We start from the raw sequence: 18,262 nt of genomic DNA, 5'->3' as shown, positions 1-18,262 counted from the left end.
TTGAGCATTTAGCTTGCTTTTGCTGCCAATTACAAATTGTTTGCATCTGAACACACTGGCCCATTTCACCAAGGAAATTCCCTTGCTATGCTAAAGTAAACCTGTTATCAATTGCATTTTTTAACAAAACTTATGACTACTTACTATACTTAGTTTCTACCGATTTTCACTGAGAAATGTTGGAGGCTAGGTAGTTGAATTCAAAATCGGTCCTATAAGCCCTATGTAGTTCCCATTGACTTTATAAAGGTAGACGAAGCACGCACGGACCAATAACAACTACATGATGCAGCCGCTCAACGCCCAATCCAATTTTGCTGCATCACAAACCTTTGGAAAGACACTTCATCGTTTAATCCACATTTTTTCGGACTTGGTACATCCGGAAAATGATTGACTCCGGACTTCTTAACAAGGCTATAGGAAGAGGGTTTAGAAATCCTTCTTCGCAAAATCAGGAAATTTTAGGGAGATTGTTTTAAAGGCACCTAGCTATTTCAGTACTCTCTCTAATAGTCAGTTCGGTGTCCTATTGTTCAGCCAATTTTGTGAACCCGCAGAAAAGTAGTACTTGTTTATCGAAACAGAATAATGTTATGATCATCCGGAAGTTCCTTTGGACTTTCCATGATCAATTTAACTTATAAAACCTTTTTTTGTTATGCACTATTCATGTTTTTTTGGAAAACAGAATAATATTATGAGTATCCAAAAGTCCCTTTGGAGTTTCATGATCAAATGAACTTAAAACTTCTTTCATTATGCACACTCAAGTTTTTTTGGTCAGTACATATAAGATCTTGCCGAATAATTTCCCAAAATTTTCACCAAGCAACTGTTTTTTTTCAGGATTGTGGAAATAGGAGCTTAGCTGCTAGGCCATTCTATTGGTGTACCAATTCTGGATTATTCATTATGTTCTCTTTATTGCTAATGACAAACGTCCTTCCAGTATGACAACCTTAAATTTCGTCAATTTTGGTGATTTTTTGGTATTTCGTTGCAGGAGACACCAAATGTAGAGTCGTCATATCTAACTTTTACTTTTGACATGGCTGGGTGTTCGTCTTCTACATATCTGGTTTATGCTCTATTGTCTACTTACCAACAAGAAGATAAGTTGAATGCTTCACCTTGGCAAAGTCGTGCAGCTGTCAACGTTTTGGTTCTTCTAGATCTTAAATTGTCTTGTTACTTGTTATAGGAATTCAATTAATAAATGGAAAGAGTTGGGTATTAGTTCATGAGCAATTCTGCATGAATATGGATAATGGATAGAATGGTTCTGTTGTGATATAATATACTTGTTCAGACAGGGGGCACTTATATATCTTCCAGCAGGTTAATAAATTTTTATGTAGAAGGTCTCTTGTCTGATTTCCAAATTAGATCATTGCAACTAAACTGTTGAACTTGCTTGCCATCTCTTTGTTTACCGCATCAAACCTTGAAGTCATCTTATTCTTATGGCGTTTCTAGGCCATGTTGTACTTCTGAACTATTGAATTACACATGATTCGGTGGCTGATCTTAGTTGACCATGAAAAACTGTAGAGCATGCACATGATTTTCTTACCAGGAACTTTTCCCAACTTGAGTATTGAAACTTGAACCAAGATTTTGTTCATAAATTGGAAATAAGCAGGAATTAACCAATCTTGTTTGTAATTACCACTGCACAAAATAATGTAAAAATCTACATGCAGTCTAACACAATTGCCTGTAAGCAATGGAGCCAAATAAATTCATTTTCCGAGCACCAAGATGCTCATGTCAGCTTCTAAGCCTGATCTATTTTATGCATGTGCACTGCGTGTAACGGGATTTTGTTGTTCTATCATCTGTGCTGCCTGTCTTCTCACTAAACTAAACCTATTGTCAGACAGACACGTTAACAAATACGACAACCAGATTAGTGCGCACAAGCCCGCCTCAAGAGACGTCACCGGGTGACGCCCCAATCACTAGTCCAAAACATTAACGTGTGCATCATGGGCGCTCACTGGCTGCATCCACGTCGGACTAGCTGACGACAAAAAAGAATCAGTCGAAGGAAAAAAAGCGGAGGGTTCTCTCACTCCCGACCCTCATCTCTCGATTCCTCTCCCTCTCCGTCGCCTGCAGCCGCCGCCGCCGCCACCAGCGCCCTCCCCCGCAGCTGGCGCCCCCACCCCTTCTCTCCTTCCCTCACCATCTATCTCCCCACAACCGACGAGCTCCTCCCCTCTTCCTTCGCCCCAGATGGAGTAGCAGGGCCGGATCCTGCCGCCATCCGAGGCTCGCAAGACCGCCGCCGCAGCGCTCCCGCCTCCCTGCGACTTCCTCGCCCACCTCGAGGCCTATCTGGCCCGCCACGACGGCATCGACAAGCTCCTTAAGATCTCACACTACGCTACGCGCCTCGCCCTCGGCCCCTCGCTGCAGGGCCTCTGCCCCGCAGGCCTCCGCGCGCCTCAAGTCCTTCGAGTCCAGCCTCGGCCTCAGACGCAAGGCCTTCCGCCTCAGCAAGTTCGTCCAGACGTCAACGCCCTCCGCGCGCACTCCGGCCCCCTCCCTCTGCCCTTCGTGCTCCTCGCCTACGGCGGCGAGGGCGTCTACTACTTCATCGGGCAGTTCGTCTGGCTCGCGAAAGCTGCCCTCCTCCCGGCGCAGCTCCTCCCCCGCCTTCAGCGCCTCAGCGCCTGGGCCGAGCTGCTGGGTTACGTTGGCTCCAACACCATCAAGCTGGAAGTGGTGATGAAGATGGAGTCTTCAATCAAGATGCGGCTGGCGGAGGGTTGTGGGGAGGAGAACGAGGCGGCGAGGACGATGAGAGGGAAGCTGCTGCTGAAGCGTCTGTCCGTTGTGCAGGACGTGGCGGATGCCTTCATGGTGCTAGGGGACGTGACTAACGGGAAGGGGTTGCTCGGTAGCTCCACGCTGACGGCGTCCGCCGGATTGCTGCTGGCCCTGATCAGCACGCACAAGAACTGGATGGAATTCTTGCTGAAGTCCCAAGGTATGTATAGGTTTCATAGGATGAAATAAAGCTGAAATTTAGGCAAAACATGTATTTCTAAAGGAAAGCGTTGCTTCTGTATTCTAGATGCCGATGTTGGTGGTATGGGTGGAATTCTTGCTGGTGCATTTGTTGGTTGGAGAACACTGATGCTGCTCATGATTAATTTCACCATTATCATTATAGATATTTCATTTTGTGAAAAATAAAATAAAAACAGATTCTTCATCGTGGTCGTATTGGGATAAAGGGTTTGCTTTCTTCCCACTGTATTGCTTATGGCTGACTTCAAAGATGAGTGCTTGGCTCCATAGTGCAAAAACAGAAGCACTGAACATGCCTACAAGAGCAGAACAGCTCCATGGCAGATCATTTTGCAGCAATAAGATGCACAATGCATCATGATTTGGTTCTGATGCACTAGGAAGTTGAAACCAGCATCACAATCTTGTGTATAGTTTTCCTGCTGGAGTTTTCACTTAGTGTCAATATCAAAGGAGGTAAATTAATTAACCGTGCTGAATTGGCTAGCACAAACTTATTGATATGATTATGGGCTAATATATTATGAAGTGAGAATGTGCAACCAGAAGCACTGCAGAAGAAAGAATGTTGTAAATTTAAAACATGACATGAACTTGATAATACCAAGAGGTCCAAGATGAAGTACAGTACAGTTAGAAAGATAGAATCAGTGACCTTGATCTTAGTAACCTAAGCTACCAGATTAGCTTATCTGTTCGATTACCACATGCTACAATGTTATATTGGTCCAATTGAATCGAGTATTTAACCAAAAACTACCACAATTCGCGGAAACGTGACAGAAAACTACCACTTTACAATTTTGTCCCGAAAACTACCACTTTTTTATTAATCCGTGACAAAAAACTACCAAGTGTGAAAACTGCTCGCTTTGCCTGGGTTAAACGCGAATCTGACTACCCGACCCCACACATAAATGGGCTAAAAATGCAATCGGGTCCCTAGTTTTTTTTCAAAAAAGCAATCGGGTCCTCCGCCTCCTTCTCCTCCTCGTCGCCGGCCTCCTCCTTCCCCAGCCGTCCGCAGCTTGCTCGCCATCGCTCGCCATCGAACGGGTCCTTCCCCTGCCGCCGTCCCCACCCACAACGACGTTGCGGTAGAGGAAGACGGGGAGCGCGTCGATGAAGGCCTGGGGAAGGAGGCTGGGCATGGGGAAGAAGAGCTATCCTCCTCCCGATCTCGTCCCACTTCTTCTTCTTGGACGGCGGTGCTGTGATCGTCGCCAGCGCCGTTGACGAGGGCGACGAAGAAGATGGCGGCGATGGCGAGGGCGAGGCCGTCGAGCCCAGCCCAGGGGCGCCGACCGAGGGACTTGCTCTTCGCCAGGTCCTGCTCGTAGCGGATGTACTTGACGGCGGCCATGGCAAAGTTGAGCCCCTGGGCGAGCTGGATGCCGCGGACGACGGGGAGCGGCACGAACCAGTAGACGAGCTTCATAAGGCGGGTGACCCCGAGGACGAATACGAACGCCGAGGTGAGGATGCCGGCGGCCATCATCTCGGGGACCCCGAAGGAGGCGTCGGAGAGGGCGACGGCGGCGATGGTCTTCATGGGCTGGACGGGCATGGGGACGCCGTAGAGGAGGCCCGCCGCCCAGTGCCCCTCCACCTTCGCCGCCTGGGTTGGTGGTGCAGGGTTCATCGGAGCAGGAGGGGACGACGCTGGTGGCGCTGGGTTCACTGGTGATGTCGGAGGCGATGTTGGTGGCGTTGGCTGTGCTGGCGACGAGGAGGAGAAGGAGGCGGAGGACCCGATTGCTTTTTTGAAAAAAAACTAGGGACCCGATTGCATTTTTAGCCCGTTTATGTGTGGGGTCGGGCAGTCAGATTCGCGTTTAACCCAGGCAAAGCGAGCAGTTTTCACACTTGGTAGTTTTTGTCACGGATTAATAAAAAAGTGGTAGTTTTCGGGACAAAATCGTGAAGTGGTAGTTTTCTGTCACGTTTCCGCGAATTGTGGTAGTTTTTGGTTAAATACTCAATTGAATCAGCTTAAAAGGAATAATAGGCAAATGCAGTTCATACATATCGGACCAAAATATTGTTTCATTCACAGTTTAATTTTCTTATTTCGTCATCTGTAAACTGCAATGCTCGCTTGCAAAAACAATGAATAAATACATAAATACGCAATGATATGTAGATCATAACTTATTGCAATGGTTTGACTGCAGCTGATTGTTGCTGTGGGGTCAATATTAATTTAACTCGGTGTTTTTGCCGGCCATTGTTTGGATTAGCAGTACATAACCATTGTGAATTACAAAAACTGTTCTGAATTTACTCTTCCACTGACCTGGCTCTGATGGGAGGCCTCTTGACCCTCTGCTACCAGGGGCGAGGTGTGAGTGACGTAGGGAGAAGTAGGTAGTACGGAGCTGCAAGGTACTGTTACTCTGATCACATAGCTGATTACTTATCAGTGTTTATAGTTTATAACGCAATTGTTCCTCCAGTTAAGACTTAAGAGTAAGGAAGCTGGTATCCTTGGTATGTGGTAAGATTTCTTGGTTTGAGTAAGGCGTGACAATAATTTTTATTTCCTTTCATTTCTAGTAGCTAAGTAAGTCCACATGATAATTGTAGGCAGGGAACCCCAGTTAGTTATGTATTCATTTCTTTTGACAAGTTGCTTATAAGTACCAAAGTACGACAATGATCATAGCATAGAATGATTTTATCAGCAATGAAAAAAAACGCCTCTTATGGTTCAAAGCAACAAATTACTATTTTCTTATAATCCGATGTTTTGCATTTACTGTAAGCTCCATAATTTCATGCCTGCTTATTTTTCGAGCAATTCTGTCTCATGATTCATTGCCATATAGGCGTTGTAATTCCTGTTTGAATCAGCCAACCTGCTGCGTAAGTTTTGCAAATCGCTCTTCCAGCGGGCCAACCTGGCATTGTTGGTCCCAAATGCAGAAATGCTTGAGATGCAGCTTTGCTCAAGATAATTCAAGATTAGATGAACTGTTAGAAATAGTTTCAGATTGAGATGAAAGAACCTTACCGCTTTCTTATCCAGTGGATCTTGAGAACAAACTTGTAGTTAGATAGATGACTGTGAAAGCACGTCCTACCCCAGCTCTATGTAAAACGGTCCTGGATGCAAAGTCATTGTTCAGGTGATCTATTTTCAGCCCACTGTTGAGGCTTATATAAAAACATATTGCTGTAAAAGCATATTAGTACCTGCTTATATTTCGACAGCAACGCGGTAGGTATAGGAGAAACAGTTTACTACCTCTGGTGATGGATTACCATATATATAGTCGTCCCTGTGGAAACCTGTCAACCAGCTGCAGAATTTTGGCCATAGGTGGTAGGGTACGCTCTACACGGCCACCGCTGCCGTGCAAACCCCCTCGCCTGCGTCGTTGTCATGTTCTTCATGGGGCGCCGAGGTGCGGATGGAGACTCTGGGCCAGGGCGGCGAGATGCAGAGGAGCCCTAGGTACAGGTGACGGGAGGCGATGGTGGCGGGTTGAGCCACGATGTTGGGACGGCTATGTGAAGAAGATAGAGGTTGGGAAAGGAAGTGCTGGACTAGCTGATGCTATGGGGATGAATTTGAGTGATTAGAGGAGAGAAGTTGAGAGAGATTTAGGAGATATATTAGGCTATGTGAGCCCAAGATGTATGATTCTGAAGAAGGTATGTGATGCTAACACATATACAAAGAAAGAGATATGTTTTTGCTATTTTGATCGATGAGTTGTTCGTGCCGTTATTTTTGCTAGATATGAGAGCCCAAGATGTGTGCTGGTGCTGCTACTATTTTTAGTTGCTCTTCTATTGCTCCTCATATATATATGTATGTCTAATATTGCAGTTTTTGCCTTTGACTTCCGGTTTTTTTCATTCATCTTTCCTTCTACAGTGTGAGTCTGGTTTCATGGAAATGTGCACTCCACAAGTGTGTTTCCGAGGAGACTGGATCGAGCTCACTCAGAGGGTCAGTATTGTTCAGGTTGGCTTCACTATTTTCCCGCTCGACTTGTATGTTGCCTTTTATCTGTATAATGAACCTAGAATATAGTTATGTATTTTGTAATACTTAATTTTTCAAAGTGATGACCAGTACTTCGAATCTTGACGGATACTATATTTATTTGGTCATATATTGCAGCCCAGATTATTAGTTTTTTTGTTCAGATATAGTTTGAACAAGTGAATCTAGAGTTGTTTGTGTTGCAGCAGATACTTCTATTTTTCTATTGACTAAATCTAATGCCCCTTTGTGATCATGCGAAATATTCCTCACTAGAACTTCAGTACAACCCTTCATTTTATTTAAACTTGGCAAGCCAAGTTATTTAATTATCTTAAAGTTGCCTCCTGGGTGATTATTCAGTGCATGTTGGAACAAGCTTTATCATGACCCAACGAGTACTATGAACTAATCTGGCTTCTGTCCATATTTTTTCAGACAATTAGGTCAAACTTTCTATCATTATCATGTTCTTTTGCTTGAAAGCTTTTGATTTGTGAAGCACCAGCCGAAATGTAATCAAGCTCCCCCTTGCATATATTAGATTAACAGACTAAAACATGACCAATTAAATTTGTATTTTTTATTCATATTACAATCACTTCGTGAATCGGTTTTGTCTACTAACATCTTATGATGTTGACGACATGACTCACCCAATCAAACAAGTCAATGTGCATAACCAAGCTGAGATTAAGGATGCAACGAGCCGCCCTAATGTGCATAGACAAGACTGAGGCGCACAAGACCGCCTTAAGAGGCGCGCCCCAACCGCTAGTGTACATCAAACCTGCAGACATTTCATATCCTTGTCCTTGTGTGTCGCCATGTGGATGGCTCGATTGTGTGTCTCCATGTACTAGCAAGTTCTCGCCCAATCGGGATCCCTCTTGACCTTGGACAGAATCGAGCCATCCACATGGTGACACAACAAGGATATGAAATGTTGAAAGTACCCTCGGCGGGCATCTAAAATTTCAGGCGGTGGCAAGGCACCCCACGCGTAGAAACCAGCACCAGTCGACCACACATTCGCAGTCGCTGACTGCCGTGGCCCACCCCGCCTGGGCCCCGCCTGTCATGGAGAGAGGGGAAGGTAGCACGAGTGAAAAACGATGCACACAATTCATTGTAGCAGTGCTCAGGATCGCTCCATCAGGAGATCCGACGGACAGGATGCCTAGTTTCATCGTGTAGCAACGCACACATAGTTAGCTAGTGGTGATAAAATTTGGAAGATAGCGAATTAGAAATCAATCGGCTAGTAGTCATAAAGTTCTATTCTCTTAATGAAACGGAAGAGCTCATGTCAGTTGCTCAGAAAAAATAAATCAGTCGGCTGTCAAATGGATAGCCCATACATGAAAGTGGGTTGCTGTAAAAGAAAATTTACATGCAAATATACGGCGAGGTGGAAGAAAAAGATATTAGCGCGACATATAATTTCCAAGAGTTTTTTTATCGCGTAGTCCCGTACAACAGCCTGAACACAATCTAATCTCACTGAACTCTTTTGTTTTTTGAGGGAAATCTCACTGAACTACTCGTGTGTAGGTGAGCGTCAGCACTGGCAATGCTCCGACGCATTGCCCTGCGAGCTCTGCCTCCAAGGGTCCTCCTCGCTGGCAGACGGAGCAGGGGTCGCGCTCTGGTAGGGAGCGTCGGAGGAGGCCGGCTCGTCGGAAATAACGATCTCCAAACGGGCGGACATTTCTGTGCCCACTGCCGCTGTTGCCGGCGGCGCCGCTGCTAGGTTTGCTTGCCGCAGCGCGTCGTGCTCTGACGAAGACGTCGGGACCTGGAATGGTGGAGCAATGGTCGCGATCGGACAGGTGGCGCCGGAGGAGGCCGACTCGTCGGAAATAACGATCTCCAGCTCCAGACGGGTGGACGTTACGTCCATGTTCTCCGCGCCCGCCGCCGCCGCCGTGGCTGCGTCTGCTTGATGCAGCGCGCTCTGGTCTGACGAAGATGTCGGCGCCTGGAACGGCGGCGGCGCCATGGCGACGGCGTAGTACACGGGCGGCATTGTCCCGGCGGCGGCGCGGTGCTTGGTGGTGGAGCGGCAGATGGGGCAGGTGGGGTGCTGCCTGAGCCAGGTGTCGATGCAGGCGGCGTGGAAGGCGTGGCCGCAGTAGGGCAGCACGCGCACCACGTCCTTGGCCTCGTACTCCTCCAGGCATACCGTGCACCTGCGCTCACTTGCGTCAGTACACCATTATTTTTGGACATACGCCTGCACTGAAGCAGAGTAATGTGCTGAACTCTGAACTGAAGCAGAGTAATGTGCAGTGATTCCTCTGGTAAACAGATAATGTGCTAGTACTCTTCTTAGTTAGAAAGAAACGAGAAGTGGAGCTGTCTTAACTGCGATTCCTCCTGAGCGGGCGGCCGCTGCAAGTCCTCGCCGGCCCCGAACTTGGCCGTCGGGAAGGTGGTCACCACGGACGGCTCCGTCCCACGGACGCCGCGCTCCACCTGCCCAACAACAAGTCGACCTCGCACAATTGTAAATTTGAAATGTGCAGCACGAGGGATGCCGAAGAATCAGCTGGCAAGAAGCTATATATGGGGGGAGAGGAAGGATGCTTAACGTGAATGGCCGGGAAGGAGGCGGCGTCGCTGGCCTGGGCGGCAGCGGCGTGCTCCGCTGCGGCGGCCCTGAGGTGGATGCGCGCGCAGAAGAGCCTGGTGAAGACGAAGAGCACGAAGAAGGCGCTGACGGAGAAGGCCATCACCGTGGTCACCGTGTTCATGCCCATGCCGCTCGGTCCCGCCGGCGAGGTCATTCCTCCTCCTCTGCTCCTGTACGCTGATTCGGCTCTGTTTCCTCCACACGTCTTTCCGGCACAGGAGCAATCCACCTCCGCGCGCGCGCTACAGGGAATTAATCTCTGAAAAAGGCAAGAACCCTAGTATCATCTAATAAAGAGGAAGAGGACATGGAAGAGAGGAAGAAGAAGAAGATGCGTTGCGGATAGAGGCCAAGGGTAGCGACAGGAAGCCCGCCCTGCCCCCTGATGCCCGTCTCGCCCACAGAGATTGTTTAATTACGTGCTAACTAATAATCTATGCTCGCCTGTGGACTAATCCTGGAGAATCTAACCTAGTTGCCCATGCGCTAACTTGTTCTTAGTAATTAACTAGTCAATTATAGAGTAGGCCGGCCGTCGGCCTCATCCGTGGTGGCGCCCGCCCGTCGTCGCGTTATGAGTTTGCAGCGTGAGCGAGCGGGTGAGTGCTTGTCAGTGTGTCCCGTGCGGCCTTTTCCACGGAACCAACGCCGTGGCCAAAACGCCCTGCGGCCTTGTTCGTTCGCGTTGCACTCCGGCCAAACGGCCTCAGTTTCTTAGGAGTACGAAGAAGGATGGTGGTCTACGTGGTGGTAGTCGACGCACCGACCTGCCGGGGAAGCAAGATGTGTGTACTCTTGGAGCAGATAGCACGGCACGGCGAACCGGGGAAGAAAATCTAACGCGGCCTGGTTTTTATAGGAATTATATAAGTGATATGTCATATAATTACTATTGTGGGACTCGTATTCGCATGATGTTATGTAAATGTATGAACAACTTTGCCTCAAATTGTGGGAGGGCCTAATAATTCCGGAAGAAGGGAGTTGTATGCTAGGAGCAACTTTGTCACATTTTAAGGTGATTTTTTTTCATTTACACGGTTACTAAGTCAACCAAAAATATAAATATGATGATCAATATTGGGTAAACTAACAACTTAAGTTTTGTCAGTCAGATTGATGGTCAAAGTTAGACTCAAGATGAGTTAACCATGTATAAAGAGTATGATTATGAGGCGTATAAATTAAGAGTAAGAGCATCAACACGAGTGCAGCGTTTCGGTGCCCAACCTCATCTGCACCCGGTCAATAAAAAAATCAAAATAAATATTATAAAAATTCAAAAAATTCCAATTTTTTTGTGCGGTAGATAATTTGATGTGTGAGGTTCGCTCCAATTTTTAGAGCATTTGGACATCTGAGCAGCTCTCAGCAAAAAAGACAAATCGAGTCAGAACAGTGCGTGAACAGTAAACATTTTTACAGACCCTGGATTTGTCATTTTTGCCGAGAGCTGCTTAGATGTCCAAATGATTTGAAAATTGGAGCGATACTCACGCATCAAAATATCTACCACACAAAAAATGGAATTTTTTTGAATTTTTCTAGTATTTGTTTTGATTTTTTTTCATCGGAGTGGGTGCAGCTAAGCCCGGGCTCAGAAATGGATTACCGCACCAACACAGCGAACAACATTACTACCAGCGGGAGAAAGTAGTCACTAGAAAACAAACCAATAGTACTAAGCCACACATATGTTCGTACAAATAACATTTTGCATATTCCCTTTGTTTTTCTACTTCACATATTAGTTTTGTCATAAATCAAACTTTATAAAGTTAGTCAAGTTTATAGAAAATAATATGAGTATTTACAATAAAATTATATTTATATATATATATAATGTGAAAATATATTCAGTAACAAATCTTAAGGTATTTATTTGATACTGAAGGTATTAATAATTTTTTCTATAGACTTGATCAAAGTTTATAAAGTTTGACTTAAGACAAAGCTAATATGCAAATTAAATAAAAACAGAGGGAGTATGCAAGAACACATTTTTTATTGATGTTACCGCGATCTGACTCGAAAATGTAAAGACACACCAACACCAAGTGTGTTTCAGGAACAAAGAGTACTTTTTCAATTGTTAGAAAAATCTAAAAAGAATATCCTAGTTCCTCTTCTGCTTGTAAAATTTAATGCAAAAATATGTTGTTTGCCTGCGTCTGCAGTTCTAATATTTTTGCTATTTTAGTGTCGCAATTTATCTTTCATTCGGGCTGTAAACATTTGTTTTGTTTATGTAAATTTACAAGCATGTGGTGAACATGAATGGTTATATGTGAATTTTTTCTTTGAGGTATCTTAACAAATGTACTATTCATCTACTACATGGTCCAAGAGCCATTTTTCTCGGTCCTCTATTATCTTTTCGCTTTTGTGAAGCTCCAAAAGTTACAAATGAGAGGGTTTTTTTTGGAATATAAGACGTTTTGGTGGGGATGTAGAGAAGAGATGCCTGAGGGAGTTAGTGATGCATAAAAAAGTAGATCTCCTAGGATCATAGAAAACTATGAGGCAGAACTTACTAGAACCGACTTGCAAATATTTGTATCTTTAGTTGCCATCATACCCCATCTAGGGGCAGGGGCGGCGCCAGGGGTCTTCTTGGGTATTCGGTTGAATACCCAAGATTTTGACAAACCATTGAAATTTTATATAAAACAAGCGATTTTTTTTTGTAAAATAGTGATGATTTTGGCAAAATGAATACCCTCCTCCAAAATGAATACCCACCCTCTAGAACCTGGCGCCGCCACTGTCTAGGGGTAAATCCATGTCGCATGGGGGAAGGGGGGGGGTATCATTAGGGGTTAACTATACAGTCCTTGATGTGATATTCAAGAAGATGAGGATTACTACATCAAGATGGGGATCTGATGTTGGTTAATGGAGAGGCCCGGACTGAAAGGAAAGCTAACTTCCTTACTGAGCTATCGAGATTTTTATAGGATAGCGTTAATCCTATTTATATAGGGGGTATATTAATATAATTAGGAAAACTTTGGAGAAAAATAGACTATGCACCCTGGACATAGAAGTTTTATTTACAACGCTATCCTGTAACAAGTAGGGCTAAGAGAAATTACTGTGAATAGTAGACGGATTACTTGAGGGACAATTTGCAAAATCTTACTTTTGGAAAAACGAGATAGGGTCTTATGTTGAGAATTATCCCTTGACAATGGTTAATGTTACGAACTTATGATTAGAGAGAATTCTAATCATACCCCGTTGTTTCTAGATACCGGGGATGTCCCAAAAACTAATCTACTTTTTAGGTTAGTTCTCGAGAGAAGCTATCCAGAAAATTGTTATGAGATTTGGCTGGAACCAACTATGCAAGGATCCAAGATAGATAAATGGTAGAGAAAACTGAGAAAGCTCATGGCAAAATTAAAGATGGAATCAAAATATGAATTTTTGGTATAGAGATTTTAAAAGATGTATACACTGTGAGGTTTATTGACTAACTGCTGAAATAAGACAAGGTAGAAAGATCTGAGAGCACAGTTACATAGACTTATGAAACAAGAAGAATTGAAATGGAAACAAAAGGCTAAAGCACCATGTTGTGTTTATTCAATAATTGCTTATGGTTGTAGATGTATCTTGTTATCATCATTTGCATTATGTCATCAAATATACATGGTGTATTGCATCTGCATTTGTACTATATTAAAAAAATATACATGGTGTACTAAGACTTTATTTTCTAATTTAAATTATTTTCAATGTTTATACTTTTATAATAATTTTCGTGATATGCGATATATATCAGTGAAAGTGTTTATGTTATTGTGTTATATTTGTTAGGTCCCTTGTATCTCATTTGCACTAGGCCGTCCATAATGCTAGGGTCGGCCCTATGTTCATGGCACAATAGAATTCACTGCCCATGTTCATATGGTCGTGTAAAATGTGTCAACAAATAAACGATGCATGGTTCCATCTCTATCTATTCTAATATGTCAAATAGCACCGACCGACAGATCTTGACACAAGAAACAATCAATAGTAGAACCCAAAGACAAGAACACTAGAGTGAATAAAACAGAGATAAACCCAAACACAACAACAACCTACACAAATCCCCGGGGGGCGCGTTGCGGGTCCAGCTATTCTTCCTCAAGACTCAACAATTTTGTCCTCAACTCTAGCGGTGTCAGTTGTCCATGTGACTAACTTCTAAAGAAATTCCATCACCTAAGTACAAGTCAAAGCATGAGTGGCCCTCCAATGAAAACAACCAACAAGATTACATATGTGTAAGCATGACACAAAATACATTACCTCAAAAGGGTCTTTCATCGAGTAACTGGCTTCAGTGGGCTTGGGCACCGTCCAGACCGCCTTGATGAGAATGCCAAATCCATAGCCCTTCTCGCAGAGCATCTGATTGTAGGAGAAATTGTTAGTATTAGCCCTTCCCACGGAGCTTTCCATATTGAGATCCGGAAGCAGATACCGAAATAGATGATCCACCGCATCCCCTTTGTCAAACTTCACCTTTGGACGAACCTCTCAAACCTATATAATTACACACACAACTAACCTATAAAAGGGCCTTAAAGGTGCGGCGGCCTAGGGCCCATCTTAAATAAGGCCCCACTACATTTGCATACCTAAATAAATTACAAAAATATATGTTTTGCAAAATATAGTGCCAACACTATGGGATGGAGAGGGGGCAATTGCCCCCCCCCCCCCGCATTTCACTGTGTTGTATTTATTCAATAATTGTTTAAAGTTGAGTAGATTTATCTTATTATCATCACATAATCAAATATACATGGTATATTAAAACCTTATTTGCTAATTAAAAATACTTTTCAATGTTTATATTTTACAGCGAGTTACATGACATGCGATATATATCAATGAAAGTATGCATGCTGCTAGTATGTTATAGTTGTTAGGTCCATTGTACCTCGTTCTCACTAGGGCCTTCATAATGCTAGGGTCAACCTTGATAAATAGTTACAACTCACTATCTATTTTTCCTAGCCATACAACCATGCCACATCAGCAAGCCATGCATGTAAGTTATACGCTATATTTTTGTATCCCCTCCGTTTCTTTTTAGTCCGCATATAAATTTTGGTCAAAGTCATTGTGTGTAAAGTTTGACCAAATGTATAAGAAAAAAATATCAACAATCAAAGTCTAAAATCAACATTTTTAGATGCATCATGAAATGAATTTTCATAGCATATAGCTTTAGTATTGTAGATGTTAAAAATTTTGGTACAAATTTGGTCACATATAAATCTTATATGCATAGTAAAAATAAACGGATTGAGTATATCCATGCAACGCTGTCATGCCACGTTAACTTGGTTGCACCAAGTTTTGTGCTTGGTCACAAGTTTACGTATTCGATGCTTGAAGCATACCTATATAGTTCATCTTTCACTGTTTTATATGAATGGCACTGTTTTAGTTGCAACATATTTTTTCTCTCTCCTTCATGCATGCTTTTGTTATATGCTTCAATTTTTTAACGTTTTTAAAGTGTATATCAAGAAGTACTCTTAGGTTGTACTTTCAACAGTTATAATTTTCACATAGCACCTAATAGCGGGACGAGGCGTTTCAGCTGTCGGATGCATTTGCACCCGTGGGTGAATAGTAAATTTAAAAAAATAGAGAAAAATCCGAAAAATCTAAATAATTTGGCACGGAAGATGTTTGAGTGTGTGATGTCTGTGCCAAATTTTATCATGGTTGGACATTTGAGTAGCTCTTAGTAAGAAAGATAATTTTAGGGTGTGTGAGGAAGTTTACAGTTCGTGCACTGTTCGGACTGATTTTGTCTTTTTTCCACAAGCTGCTCAGATGTCCGAACACATTGAAATTTTACCTGGACATCAAGCATTTGAACAACTTTCATGAAAAAAACAGATTTTTTATTTCTTGTGCTATTTTTTTGAGGTAACTATTCATTAGGTGCAAATGAGTCGGGACTCAGAATTGAATATTCGTTAATAATGCATTTACTTTAACAAGATTACCGCGTGCCCTGGAGTATTATCTCTCTCCGTCCCATAATATAATACACCAATATTTTTAACACAAACGTTCTTACATTATGGAACTTTGAGAAGTAGTCCAAATTGGGTGAGCATTTGTGTGCAAAACCACTCCACCAGAGGGGCTGAAACGCAATTAAGGCAGCCATTTATGCTTACGCACACGCGACCCTGGTGATCCTATGCGGCCTCGTGTTCTCCTCTTCTCTCTCTTTCCTCTGATTTCTTCGCCTCATCCTTCTCAAGTCCTCGCCTCCTCCTCGTCCTCTCCTCCCCTGCATTGACCCGACCCGACCTGACTCGCTCGCTTCGCTTCCAAGTTCCAATGGTGACGCAACTGCTTACCACTAGAAGGGTTGTGCGCGCTTTACTGCGCCGTTTGTGTTGTTAGGATTCTTAAAAATCTAATCACCCTGTTTCATATTATAAGATGTATTACTTTTTTGAAAAGTCAAACCTTTTAAATTTGATACAAATTTGTGGAGATACACACACACACATGTATGTATGTATGTATGTATGTATGTATGTATGTATGTATATATCAAAATTAATAATATCAAATCAACATTTTTAGATTCATCATGAAATGAATTTACATACTTTTTTGTTTAATATTGTGGATGTTGATATTTTTGCTCTGAACTTGGTCAAAGTTAAAGAAATTTGACTTTCTACAAAACTAATACCCTTTATATTTTATAACTGATGGAGTATTAGTTAGGCGGGTGGGGGAGATGACAGAGTGTGTTTTATTTTATTTACAATGCATTGATTTGATAGGTCTTTCGTGGTGTGATTCCGTGTTATGCGCTAACCAACCTATATTTATGTGGGAAAATTTATGTGTCGGTGGCTGCATGTACTATATTGATGCTACAATATCATATGGTGATGTTTCTTCTTTCCAGGTGGTGGGAGGATGCGTGGGATTGATATGTTTTTATAGGTTGGTTGCAGCTGATTGATTTTAAAATTATTGGCCCAGTCAAAATCTTAAACCAAATCAAAATTGAATACCTCAATTGAATGAAAGAGATACAACATTTGGAAACATAGTGAACTAAAAGAATTCAATGGGAGAGGTTGAGAATTGTTGATCCAGTCAAAATCGGATGACCAATCTAAATTGAATACCTCAATTAATAGTGTGCGTAGGAAACATAGTGTATAGTATAAAAGAATTGAATGATGGAGCTTTGAGAAATTGTTTACCCAGTCAAAATCGGATGACCCAATTCTCATTTGAGACCTCAATTGAATGTGGGCTCTTTAAAACTAGGAGCTTAGTGTTATAGAGGATTAGTTCATTATTATAATTAAATGATAATCTCTGTTTTGTCTTAATATGATACACTAGGTTGTTGATCTGCACTAATTCTAGTTCTCTCAGCATGCAGCTTTATGTCAATTAAACATGCCATCATTTTTTTGGAAACACATAAACCTTGCGGATTTTTCCATTGATACAAGAAATAATAAGGAGTACAAAAAAGAATACAATACATGACACGAACGCAAGAAGACATGAGTATGATGCCCGGAGTAAAGAGAGACAAGGATGCTCGACCCGAACATAGGATACAACACAGCTAAATCCACTAGCCCAGACTCCAGCCATGGAAGGCGAGGAGACCAGACTCGGGATACCCAAACTGTGTCACAACCATCACGAGGCACCTCTATCGTGCTGTCGCGCCTCCAAACCCGACTACATAAACATACCCCCGTCAAGAACACCTAGAAATCAACAAATGGGTTGCACGACCTGACCAGGTTGGACGTGGGAGTAGTGAGGGAAGCACCGACGACATCGTTCATTGCCCCTGGATGCCCACACCTAGGGAGGTAGGACGAACCAATACGGGTGTCTAACATCTAGAAATCCAACACTAGGGACGCCCGCGAGAGAACAAGACATTTCAAATTCCATGATTCCAAAATCTTGTGTTACAAAACTATGAAATAACTTTCCGTGGTATGGATGATGGTAATGCATCATCTAGCTAGCCCAATCTATGAAGTACTGCCACTTGGTAAAAACACATGTATGTCGTGAGAGAAAGTAATAATCTAAAAACATTTCTAGATTTCTACACATGATGCTTCCTTGTAAAGTGTGCCATTGTGTTTTTTACAATAAGAGGACTTTACTCCTCAAATGATGGTCATATCCTTTACAATGAGGTGAGAAATAAGGACAGGGTTTGAAGATTCTGAGAAACTTGAAATCTAGTGCTAAAAGAGTTTTTTTTTGCTTAGCCATCCATAACTTTGTATGCCCTTGTGCATATGCAAAAATTGTGCTTGTTATGCCAATTATGTTCTTTAGGGTATATACATCCAATCAATTTATGTTGAAATTTCCACATCATGAACAAGATTATTGATGTTTTGTTGCTACCCGGTTAGTTGATACCAGTGCCTTGTTTTTCGTTGTTAAAAATGTATGCACATACAAAAACATCTATGGTGATGCATTCGAAGTGTTGGATTTTTTTCTGCTAATAATGTTGAAACATTTCCATGCACACACATAGTAAAGAAAGTAAA

At 42.9% G+C, this 18,262-nt stretch overlaps 2 protein-coding genes and 1 pseudogene across 2 annotated transcripts; 1 reads left to right on the top strand and 2 right to left on the bottom strand.

The window, feature by feature from the left end:
* The first annotated feature begins 1,764 nt into the window (after positions 1 to 1,764).
* LOC119310654 lies at positions 1,765 to 3,703 on the top strand (annotated as a pseudogene).
* LOC119310653 (molybdate transporter 1-like) lies at positions 3,082 to 4,667 on the bottom strand. Its single transcript, XM_037586324.1, has 2 exons — positions 4,232 to 4,667; positions 3,082 to 3,150 (listed from the first exon to the last, which is right to left on the bottom strand). The coding sequence occupies exons 1-2, from the start codon at positions 4,607 to 4,609 to the stop codon at positions 3,082 to 3,084; spliced, it is 447 nt and encodes a 148-aa protein (XP_037442221.1). The 5' UTR covers positions 4,610 to 4,667.
* Positions 4,668 to 8,344: 3,677 nt separating this feature from the next.
* On the bottom strand, positions 8,345 to 10,096 carry LOC119312836 (RING-H2 finger protein ATL2-like). The gene is made up of 3 exons (XM_037588602.1): positions 9,631 to 10,096; positions 9,405 to 9,514; positions 8,345 to 9,228 (listed from the first exon to the last, which is right to left on the bottom strand). The coding sequence occupies exons 1-3, from the start codon at positions 9,823 to 9,825 to the stop codon at positions 8,598 to 8,600; spliced, it is 936 nt and encodes a 311-aa protein (XP_037444499.1). The 5' UTR covers positions 9,826 to 10,096; the 3' UTR covers positions 8,345 to 8,597.
* Positions 10,097 to 18,262: the final 8,166 nt, after the last annotated feature.

Source organism: Triticum dicoccoides, chromosome 5B (assembly GCF_002162155.2).
Source record: "Triticum dicoccoides isolate Atlit2015 ecotype Zavitan chromosome 5B, WEW_v2.0, whole genome shotgun sequence".
NCBI lineage: Eukaryota > Viridiplantae > Streptophyta > Magnoliopsida > Poales > Poaceae > Triticum > Triticum dicoccoides.
Note: the sequence above shows the minus strand (reverse complement) of the source record. Positions and strands in the feature narration are given on the sequence as shown.

Excerpts from the sequence above, each read along its gene's own strand:
- LOC119312836 (XM_037588602.1), bottom strand. The coding sequence starts at position 9,825 with ATGACCTCGCCGGCGGGACCGAGCGGCATGGGCATGAACACGGTGACC. Across the intron at positions 9,515-9,630 it reads CCTCCTTCCCGGCCATTCAC|GTGGAGCGCGGCGTCCGTGG; the intron begins GTTAAGCATCCT and ends GTTGTTGGGCAG. Across the intron at positions 9,229-9,404 it reads CCCGCTCAGGAGGAATCGCA|GTGCACGGTATGCCTGGAGG; the intron begins GTTAAGACAGCT and ends AAGTGAGCGCAG.
- LOC119310653 (XM_037586324.1), bottom strand. The coding sequence starts at position 4,609 with ATGCCCGTCCAGCCCATGAAGACCATCGCCGCCGTCGCCCTCTCCGAC. Across the intron at positions 3,151-4,231 it reads CCGCCGTCCAAGAAGAAGAA|CATCAGTGTTCTCCAACCAA; the intron begins GTGGGACGAGAT and ends AATCATGAGCAG.